Source organism: Silene latifolia, chromosome 3 (assembly GCF_048544455.1).
Source record: "Silene latifolia isolate original U9 population chromosome 3, ASM4854445v1, whole genome shotgun sequence".
Lineage (NCBI taxonomy): Eukaryota > Viridiplantae > Streptophyta > Magnoliopsida > Caryophyllales > Caryophyllaceae > Silene > Silene latifolia.
Genome location: NC_133528.1, coordinates 45768147 through 45780414, shown reverse-complemented (window position 1 = coordinate 45780414; position 12268 = coordinate 45768147). Strand labels below are relative to the sequence as shown.

Genomic DNA, 12268 nt, shown 5'->3' with positions numbered 1-12268 from the left:
AATAGGGAGTACTATGAGCCTCCTTGAGAATCTTACATTTTAAGACCTTACAGCTAAGTACACACCAACGGCCTTGGAATCGCATACCATCATGAGGTCCAACGTCGAAGCCCTTGGCGCGACCTTCGCTTACAGCGACTCGAACTCCTTCTAAGAACTCATCCTCTCTTTGCTTAACTCGGATCTCATGAAGAATCTCGAGTTCAGCAACCATCGCACTCAAATCCAAAGTATCAGGAAGCACTACCTCAAGACTCATCTTCTGGAACTCTTGACTCAAGTCGTCAGGTAACACCGTCACGGATCTCATAGCATGACACACCTTGCGACTCAAAGCATCGGCAACCACGTTTGCCTTACCCTCATGATATTGCAGCTCAATATTGTAGTCGTTAAGCAGCTCCAACCAACGTCTCTACCTCATATTAAGATCTCTCTGAGTGAAGATATACTTCAAGCTCTTATGATCCGTATAAATGTTGCAAGAGACCTCATACAAGTAGTGTCGCCATAGATTAAGTGCAAACACCATTGCTGCTAACTCATGATCATGAATCGGGTAGTTCATCTCATGAACTTTCAACTGACGGGAAATATAAGCCACAATCTTATCCTTCTGCATCAAGACACAACCCAAACCAGACTTCGATGCATCGCAGTAGACATCGAACTCAACGCCCTCTTCTGGTAATGTTAACACATGAGCAGTAGTCAACTTCGTCTTCAACTCCTGAAAGGCAGATTCACAAGCCTCGGTCCAAGTGAAATTAGATTCCTTCTTCATAAACTGAGTCATCGGCTTCGCGATCTTAGAAAACTCATGGACGAAACGACGATAGTACCCAGCAAGACCAAGGAAACTCTGAATCTAGTTCACATTCTTTGGAATCTCCCAATCTACCACATATCGAATCTTCGACGGATCAACCATAACTCCATCGCTTGATATCACATTACCCAAGAAAGTCACTTCCTTCAGCCAAAACTCGCACTTTGAGAACTTAGCATACACTTCTGCTTACGCAGAGTCTCTAAAACAACACGAAGATGACTCTCGTGCTCAGCCTCATCTCTCGAGTAAATCAGTATGTCGTCTATGAACACCACGACACAATTATCCAAATACTCGCTGAAAATGTGGTTCATTTGATCCATAAAGACAGCAGGTGCATTTGTCAACCCAAACAGCATCACCACGAACTCATAGTGGCCATACCTCGAACGAAAAGCAGTCTTAGGAATATCCTCTTTCCTAACCGGATTTTGATGGTAGCCAGACCTCAGATCGATCTTAGAAAACACACTTGCACCACGGAGCTGATCAAAAAAATCCTCAATCCTCGGCAAAGGATACTTATTCTTGATAGTAACCCTGTTCAGCTCATGGTAATCGATGCAAAACTGCATACTACCATCCTTCTTGACGAACAAAACTAGAGCCCCCCACGGCGAAGCACTCGGTCGGATAAAACCCTTATCGATCATCTCCTCAAGCTGCTTCTTAACTTCCTCAAACTCAGCTGGTGCCATACGATAAAGAGCTTTCGAAATGGGACCACTTCCAGGCAACAACTCAATCGAGAACTCTACATCTCGCTCATGAGGAATACCAGGTAGATCCTCAGGAAAGACATCAAGAAACTCCTTAACCACAGGGATATCTTCCAACTTCGGCTCAGGTGAAACATCCCGGACACTGCACAGATACATCTGATGACCCTTTCTACCTATGCTAACCATCTTTAAAGTAGAAACTTACTTGACAGTACGTGTAACTTTAACACCCTGATAAGAAACCCTCGAACATGTACGACTCTTAAGCACGATCTTCTGATCAGGACACTGAATCCTAGCATCATATCGAGCTAACCAATCCATGCCCAAAATCACATCAAACTCTCCTAGTTTGAATTTGACAAGATCAGCAGGAAGGATCGCCCCTTCAATACTAACAGGTACGTCCTTGCACAGAACAGAGCAAGAAACAATCTCACCCGTAGGAAGGGATATAGAGGTATCAACGAATGATGAAGAAGTGTGTCCATCACGGACGGAAAAGAATTCGGATAGAAAGACATTGACACACTCGTATCAAAAAGAACAAAAGCAGATAAAGAGAGAACCAGAAAAGTACCCGTAACCACATCTGGATTAGCATCTGCCTCGGCACGACTCATCACAAACACACGACCGGTCTTCGGAGCATCAACCTTAGGGGCATCAACCTTTGGCTTCTAGGGACAATCAACAGCCTTGTGTCCTGGAGCTTTACAAGTGAAGCAAGTGATTTAATTACCGGTCTCACAATATTTACCCGGGTGGTAAGCCTTTCCACACTTGAAGCAAACTATATCCTTCCTAGCTTGACCCTGATCATGTGGAGCATACGGACGAGCTTCGAACTTCTGCTTCTTCTGAGGAGCACTAGGCGCAACATAAGGCCTCTTCACGAAATTACTCTTCGCACTCTCCTCAGCCACGGTAGCCAGAACTGAATCATAAATGCTAAGAGCACGATCATAAGCCTGCTGGAAAGAAGTCGAAGGAATACCAGACATAGCAGTCCGGACCTTAGGAGCCAGATTCTTCTCATAGCGACAAGTCCTCGACACCTCGTCCATAGCAACAGAAGTAACAAATCGTGACAGCTTCACGAACTTGTTGGTATACTCCTCTATAGTCATGGAACCCTGTTGTAAACGAAAGAATTCCTGCTCCTTCTGCCAACGCATCTCCTCAGGATAAAACCTTTTCTTGAGAGCCTCAGTGAAGACAGTCCAACTATACACTGGTTGAACCTCCAGACCAGCTCTAGCAAGAGCCCGCCAATTGTCGGCTTCATCCTTCAGATAATAGGTGGCAATGTCCACCTTCTGATCCTCAGGACACCCAGAAGCGAGGAGCAGCTTCTCGATCTCTCGAATCCAAGCATCCAAAGCTGTAGGATCATTCACACCATCATAGGTAGGGAGACGGTGACGAGCAAAGCGATCGAACATAGTCTGCTGCAGATGGTTGTTATTGTTATTGTTGTTGAGGTGATTTGTGAAACCTTCAGCCATAGATGTCAGGGTGGCCTCAAATCTCCTGATAGGATCGACATCAGTATCACCATTCGCGTTACCCACCATCTACAAGAACAAAATCTCGTTATAAGTGGTAGAACCTAAGTACCACTCCAAACAACTACTCATACACTCTACAAACATAAGAAAACCAACAAATCCTATTAGTTTCTACCCTATTTACTCTCACTCATTAACTAGGTCATTTATTTTAGTCATCAACTAAGCAAGAGTTGGGAGCGTGTTCGCTCTAATACCAACTGTAACAACCTTGATTATAAAATAAAGAAAAAACGTACTACAAAAGGATAATCAGAGTATAACACTGATAAAAGGGTCAAGGTGGCGGAAACACCTGACCAATCCAGTTCGCTACTAAAACAAAAACAAACTAATACATTATTAAGTGTATCTCAACTGAAAACAAAGTCCTAATTTATTATTCAACTCGCCGCACAGTACTTCCCCAACAAGATATCATCCAAACAGCAAATAATCTGAACAACCTGAGAATGGGGGTCGACAATCAGTCGGGAGTAACTAGATGCTCTCCCGGTCATATTTACAACAATTGAATATAACAAACAATCAATAACAATTGAAATGCAAAACCAGTAAACATGTGAGACCATCTATACTCATAAAAACTTGACATCAACTTAAGATACTACAATGTTCTCAACACTAGACAAGTGGAACCATGCAAACCTAGACCATATGCAACCACAAGACCATGGACACTTACAACCCAAGTAACACATGACCCACAGCAACATAAGGCACGATGCTAGCAACAAAGCATAGCAAATAGGGCGACATAAATTCCACAGCAACAGAAGACACAAAGCTAGCATCAAAGCATAGCGAATAGAGCAAACGCCCGTTAGAGCGTATCACCATAGCCTCTAACTTGTCAGAGCATATCACCATTGCCTCTAACTGAAGGAGCGTATCACCACTGCGTCTTTCGGTGTGGGGCATATAACCACTGCCTCCACGGCACTATGTATAGCATATCACCACTGCTTATATGCCTAAGACCTGGCCAGACCCCTCGATACAATAAATGTACACTGAACGACACTCGGGACCCAGAGCGTTTAATTGACGACTCTGTCCACCCCCAAACACAGACCAAAATAAATCTCGCATCAACGGGTGGCGTTAGTTCATTCCGATAGGATATAACTGAAACTACTGTCATCTATTCAAACCAACCAACAAACAAATGCACAGTATAACTGACTGTACCAACATGCGTGAAGAACATCACGACTCAACTCACATAATAGTATAACTGACTAACCTACTTATCACATGAATAAGAGTAACCAACGACAAAAGCAACATACCGTTATATAATAACAACTGAACATCACATAACATATGAAACAAGTATAAACAACCAAGGTTATAGTAACCTTAGTCATAACATGAACTCTAGATGTGAGGTTATACTAGCCTCGAATATAACTTCAACACGTATAGCTTGAAATTATACTTAGCTCAACCATAACCTTGACACGCAACTCAAAGTTATACTAGTTCCAACTATAACCTTGAGCCATAATCTCAGGGCTACGTTAGTTTCAGCTATAACCTTAACTCGTATCCAAAGTTATAGTAGCTTCAGCTATAACCTTGATTCATATTTCCAAGGTTATACTTCAAACAGCCATAACTAGAGTAACAACCCAAAGTTGTACTAACTTCAGCTATAACACTCGAATCATTATCAATTGTACTAGCTTTAGCTATAACTTTGAATCCCACTCTTGGCCGTCTATCATGCCGCCACTAGGGTTTCATTCGTCAAACCTAATTGCGCTCATGACACCCAAAATAAGCATACAAACAACATACGATATATAATTAAAACATTAAAACATATACAAACATGCGAAAACATAATTAATCATGTTAATAACAATCAAACATGTACCAATCATACAAATCAATCATTAAATCATATTAATTACATCAATTGGCATAAACACAATTAAAAGAGAAACACCTAGTTACCTTTTTAAGCAAATAAATCCTAGAGATCGTCTTCCACGATATAGATGTCTTCTCCAGGTGCGGTCTCCATGCCTTTATGGCATCACATGTGCCATAGGGAAACGGATCCCAATTAAAACGTTAACGATAAACATAAAATTATAAAAACTACGCAGAAAAACATAAAACTTACGAAGAAGATAGATAGATCCAAGAGGTGGGATCGATCTAGGCACGAGAAAAGATGAAGAACGATGAAGAAAGAAGCGACACGAAGCCCTAGGCGCCAGAAAATGCGCGGCACAAGGGAGGAAGAGAGGAGAGAATTTAGGTTTAGGGTTTTGTGGAAATAGGAGGAAAAGAATACAAGGGCTTATGTTTCACTCCTAATTATAAGAGAAGCTAATGGGTTTATTCCAAACTTAGGCCCAAAACTCACCCATATTACTCTATATTCACGTGAAACCCAAGGGAACCAATGGGTCTTCACCAAAACTGTGACACCCCCACATACCAAGGTGCCTTACCAGGACCACCCTAGCATGAGAGACCGTCACCATCTCAGTTTCTCGAGGCTAGTATATCAAAGTTACCATTCCAAAACAACATTTATTAAAGTATAAAGAATTAACGATTACATGTACCAAAACCAAATCCAAAACAATGTTCACTAGTTCTCAAACAACTGAAACTAGAAAGGTAAATCTCATGACAGCGAAAGCTAGACTCGAGTGATGACTCCCCATATCATCCCCAAAAAGCTAATAACCATCATCACCTGTCACAATCTGCTCACCATCCCCGAATGGATCACCACAGATTTACAAAACAACAACGGGGTCAGTTTACTGCATGATCAAATAAGACAAAGTACGATAAAATAAACAGTTGTTCACACTCCACCTCCAACTCCCAATCATATCATGTAACTGACTACACACTAAAGTGTGCATATAGCCCTGCCAGTGGGGGACCGCAGCCGTACCCACCTAAGCCCCGCTCATCAACGAGCGATAACCCTGTTCATTAATGTGCACATCCCCTCTTGTGGCGGGTTCCACAGATGGCGAAACTAGGGCGTGAAGCCACTCCCGCAAGTTACTCCACTCAGCCGAGGACGCACCTCGCGAACATCACCATCCACCATCACAACACCAACACCAAACTCCAATCCAACCACAGCCGATAATCACAAATATTAATCGTACAACAATTATCAGGTAATCTTAAATCAATTAAACAGTAAACCGAATAGGGAAACCCTACCTTAGCACAATACTGAAATGAGATAATCAAGCAGGCTAAAATGGCTCCTCTACGAAGTCTCCACCTAACAACAATCACATAATACCAATTACAACATGCCAAAATCCCCTTTCCCCCAAATCATAAACTAGGGCAAAACCCTAAAAGACAAACTGATGAAATTCATATAACCAGAGGCTTACCGACACAATCGACGCAAGGAAGGATAAACAAGACTCACGAAGATCTATGCACTTGAGAGAGATTTGGAGATGATTAGAGTTACGTTGGGAGTTTAGGTTTTGTTAAAAGTGATTAAGAAACTGAAATCTATGTTTATATAACTCTAATCCTCTTTAAATCAAACCGCGGAAATAAACATCGTCAGATCGGATACTCGGTCGAGTATAGAGTATACTCGGCCGAGTATCCTCTGCTCGGTCGAGTTTCCTATACTCGGCCGAGTATTCCTGGGCAGTAATCTGTCCAGAAACACACGACACCCTTACTCGGCCGAGTAAGACATATTCGGCTGAGTAACAGACTTAGAAAACCGTGGTATTACAAAAACCAAGCCCAACGAGCCAAACAAACAAGAGATGTATATTTTCCCGGAAAATAAAATACGAAATATGGGAAAATAAAATTAAAGAAATACATTATGGAAATTAGGGGTGTTACATCAACCACACGAGTCCTTTCGTACTCAAGTCATTAATGTGCACATCCCTCCTCAAGTGGGAAGCCCCAAGAGGCAACTCAAGCGTAAGACGGTCTCCCAACCGTCTTACGTCTCCTCAACAACTAAGTACCACCATCAACAATCTCCAATGTCCACAATAACAAATCTATCACAATATGCACATAGATATAAAGCATAAAAGTTCCTCATTAATTACAATTACCAACATGCCTCATGATACCATTTCCACATTAACATGCTATTATGCAATTCGATTAACAACATAAGACCAATGCTAATGACCCATTACCAATGCTTTAAGAAAGTCCCACCAATGTCATGCATTAATCATATTAAATGCAACACATCTATAATGACACATGCAAAGACTCTTATTATAGAAACCGAGTAGGATTAACCTACCTTTTAGCATAATCCATAAGCTAGTCGAAATCATCAAGTATCCATCTAATAAAACCATCTCATCCTACATAAATTACATAATAACTATAAAAATTATCTTACACCATAATACAACACAGAACCCCTTATTATTACCCATTTATTACCCTTATTATTCATATTAGTTACTCCCTCCGCCTCGGTCATTTGTTATCTATTCAGTTCGGCACAAAGACCAAGAAAATGAGAAAAAGAAGAGAAAAATAATGATAAATAAAGGAGCTATCTCACATGTTCATTTGCCCATATCACATACCCCACTTGTCCACTTGCCTAAATTTACCAAAAGTAGAAGTAGATAACAAATGAGTGATACACCCCAAAAAGGAAATAGATAACAATTGACCGGGACGGAGGGAGTACTAACTAATTAACCCAAGTGAAAACCCCCAAAAATTAGGGTTAAAACTTAAACAAAGAGGAGCGGAATTCAACTTACAAAGTGGAGATGATGAAGAAAAAGATGATAGATTCCCCTAAAGCAAGCTTGGATCCATGGAAGAAGGTGTTTATAGGGTTTTTAGAGAGAAGGGAGAGGATTTGGAGTGAGAAGGAAGAAGATAGAATGAATGAGGATAAGGGGATAAAATTTCCTTATCCCATGTTCTGACTCAGCGCCACTCGATCGAGTGATGAGTCCACTCGATCGAGTGTCACTCACTCGATCGAGTGCCGAGTCCACTCGGTCGAGTGCAATGTAGTTCTCAGCAATGATCAGTTTTCGTAAAACAGTCATATCTCACTCATTTCTTGGTCATTTTGGGTGTGTGACCTAGTGTTGGAATCGTAAGAGAACAAGATATCACCTCCAATTAGAATCACATCAATACCATATTTAGATCTCATGTTATGACAGCTTTAAGACCACCCTTCTATAGCCGGACATTATGACAACTCCACTAACTCTAGTATAGGTTATACTCGGTCCACTTTATAGTCATAACTCACTCTCAATCGGCCTCTCGTCTAGCACAAGGTCATATCACGTATACCAAGGTTCCTTTACAGGTCCCAATGTAACACCCGCCATTTTTGTATTCTACTTTAGTGACCGTATTTTATTTTCGATTACGATTTGATTTGTATGATTCAGAACTTATCTGTGAGCCTTTTCTTTTCTTCCTTTGAATTCTTAAGTTCTCTTATGTCTCGAATATTCCTTTGTTTCGAGAGTTATTATGTTTCTAATCTTTGGAGCTTCGTTTTATTTATTCATTTATTCGTATTATAATTCTACTCCGAGTTAATTCGTTGGACTTTGGAAATTATCTCTTTTGAACCCTTTTTATTCTTATTCATTTTTTTATCTCATATGTTTTAATTCTTACTTATGAGATTTAAATTTTTTATCTTTTAATTTACGGTTTTGATTTATTTGTTTTATTAAATCCGTTCTTAGTTGATTTGCGGTCTAATTTATCAAATGGACCGAGTATTGTTCAAATGATCATTTTAAGATCAAAACCTAAACCTTTTACCGAGATATTTTAAAAGGTGTTTAACATCTTTATATTTTATTTATTCACATAATATCTTATCATTCACATATCTATTCCTTTTGCAAAAAAAATATGAAACGTAACCCTGTAACTCTGAGGGTTACTCTGCTTCCGCTGTTGTAAAACAAAATTTACGTACGTGCTTGCCTTCTTGCTTCTTTATTTCAAAATTCTACGTACGTGCTTGCCTTCTTGCTTCTTTATTAAGATCGATCTTCTCTCATCATCCGTTCATCTATACTAAAGGATTTCGTGACGATCCGCACAAGGATGAGTACTTGATTGATTCGGATTCGTAACAAGGAACTTCGACGTTACTCGGTATTACATCGGTTTAATTGTTGTAGTTGTATGTATTATTGGATTTTTAATATTTTATGATGATTTAATGATAAATATGATTTTCAAACCATATGATTTCTGATCTCTTAATGTTTGCAAATTATTTTGACTAGGTATAAATTTTATTTTGTCAATAGGAATTTATTTGGTTGATTTGCAAGTTTTATGAGTAAACCGATTAATATGATATAAGGATGGTATAAATTCGTTTTTATGATTTCCAGGAGGTGTAAATTATTTTTCTGGGTTAAATGATAGATTTTAAGATACCATGAATTTTCGTGGTAATTATTTTGGAGTTTTAGTATTTATGTCGTAATTTAAAGTATTGATGCAGTTTCTGCGATTATAGCGATTCTGTTCGGTTTTAATTATGTTAAAAATACTAAATCAAATTGTAAATTCACGGGATTTTAATATGTGGCAGAGACATGGAGTATTAGGTTGTGTATAGATTTGTAGGTCTTCAATCATTATTTTCGATTTATGGTGTATTTTACAAGTTTGATGAAAACCGTTGTTAAATCTGTCAAATATGTTCGTCTGTTTGTAAAAATCATATCACCTGTTTTTATTTCGAATTTGCAAAAGTTTAAAGAATAGACTCCTGTTATTTTAAAGTGTAGAGTCTGCATAAAAAATTTCATAATATTTAGACTTACAGTTTGGTCAGAATAAATTATTTGTGAACAACTCGCCTGTAAAACGCGTTTCTGACTTCTCTCAAAGTTTCATTTTAAAAAGATATTTTTCTTTTGATACAGTAGCTAATCTTTTTCTCAAAGAAGCTTTATAATGTTTACTTATGTTTAAAATTATGCCTTGCCTTAATCTAAAAGTGGATTTATGAACCAAAACATTATGGGTGACATTTTCTGACAGTTTTAAGAAATGAATTTTTAGACCCCTGATACTTTCGTAATTTAAAGTTGGTCAAAAAATGAAAGTTGTAGCTAAAAGCTACATGAAACCATGAAATTGGCCTTGCGTCATTTTGATTTTTCTGTAATTAATTATGAATTTTACCATACTGCTGTTCAGTTTTATATACTAATGTAGAACTCCGTCTCACTAAAGCCTAAGTAATAAGTCTTTACTAAAGTAACTTAAGTCAAAGGATGGTCTTTAAAGTTTAATTTCAGTAACTTAATTTATTTAAAGTCCTTAAATAAATTTTATACTTTTGGATTTAAGTTTAAGTTTTCTAATTCGAAGAAAATAAAAGTGTAGTTCACTTACGAACCATTTGAAGAATATACTATATCACTTGGGATATTTTTAAGTTTAGAATAATGAAAGTAAAGGCAGAGAATAATAAACTAAGGCATACGGGTTCTTATACAGCTATATGATTGGGTACCCTTGTGGGAGGTACAGATTATCGTAGAGTCATGTACATGTACTTAGACTGGGACTACGCACTGCGTGGTAAGACGAGTCCTGTTATAGTTTGTTGTCTAGTGAGTGGACTTGGAGTTGGTCACCTTTGCGTGACACTGGGTTCCCGAAACTAGTGTAAGATGCTGCGGTATCAAGGAGTATAGCCAAAGTGAAAATCTAGCCTGAACTATATTATTTCCATTCTGTCATTTGAGTAATTTTGCTTTTAAGCATGTAGCACATTTATTTTAAGCGTGAGTTTGATAATTTATTTTCATTACATATGGTTTTGATATTTCAATCTATTTTTGATATATTATTTCTTCTGTAACATTTATATCATGTGATATGACTGGGAGAACGTTGAGTTACTCCCCACTGATTGTGGTTGTTATGTTTATAACATGACAGGCGTTAGCTTTGCTGGGGATTTCTGTGTGAGCTAGCGAGTAATTTGCAGATCCTACTCTGTTTTCTACTTTCTTTTATGGTTTTTAGTTTTAACACTTTTGAGGAATTTTATTTTCGCCCTTTTTATAAAAGTGGCAATTGTTTAGACTTGACCATTTGTTTTTTTTATCCTTGAGAATTTTATACATTCTCAATTTATAACAGTTAGAACTTTTATCTTTGTGTATTTAATCCCATTCGACAGTGTTTCCGCCACTTTTTTGCACTAGATTTTATAGGGGATTACACCCAAAATATCCGGGTGTTACAATCAGTAGCTGGATGAAATGCTGCACTCATCTTCAACTGGGTCCCCATCAAAGCTTGCAACTCCTGCCAGAACTTAAAGATAAACCTTGAATCACGATCAGAAACAATGTCTTTAGGTACTCCATAAAGTTTCACGATATGCTTAACGTAAGCCTTAACCAACTCAGCTTTACTACAAGTGTCTTTCATAGGAATGAAGTGAGTTGAATAGTCAAACGGTCCACTATAACCCATATCATATTATTCCCTCTTTGAGTTCTAGGTAACCCCACAATGAAATCCATGAAAATACTCTCCTACTTCCACTCAGGTACATCTAAACACTGAACATTCCCATGTGGTTTCTTGTTCTCTCATTTCACCCTTTTAAAAACTAAACATCGAGCAACAAACTCTGCCACCTCCTTGTTCATCCTTGGCCACCAGAATGTTTTCTTTAAATCCTTATATAACTTATCTCCTCCAAGATGCACAGAATATAGAGTAGAATGAGCTTCAGTTAGAATCTTTCTCTTCAATTCCTCATCGTTTGGCACACACCACCTCCTATCAAACCTCGGACTCCCATCACCATGGATATAAAACCGAGACTCCTCCCCGTCACTCACGGCCGCGCGCCATCTCACCAATTTCGGATCCTCTTTCTGCTTCTCCCTGATCTCGGCATATAACTCAGGTTCCACAGTCAAGTCCCCTATGGTATCTCCCTTCCTTATCATGCAAATACCCATCTTTTCCACCTCTTCATGCAACTTCACTCTTGACATAGCAGTACATAAAGCATGAATAGACTTCCTACTTAATGCATCTGCTACTACATTAGCCTTCCCTTCATGATACACTATCTCCATGTCATAATCCCCAATCAACTA

The 12268-nt window shown here is 38.8% G+C and overlaps 1 protein-coding gene across 1 annotated transcript; it reads right to left on the bottom strand.

The window, feature by feature from the left end:
- Positions 1–415: 415 nt before the first annotated feature.
- LOC141649020 (uncharacterized) lies at positions 416–3995 on the bottom strand. Its single transcript, XM_074457723.1, has 7 exons — positions 3834–3995; positions 2613–3131; positions 2349–2525; positions 2124–2234; positions 1760–1962; positions 1633–1696; positions 416–868 (listed from the first exon to the last, which is right to left on the bottom strand). Exons 1-7 carry the CDS (start codon positions 3993–3995, stop codon positions 416–418), a joined length of 1689 nt encoding a protein of 562 aa, XP_074313824.1.
- Positions 3996–12268: the final 8273 nt, after the last annotated feature.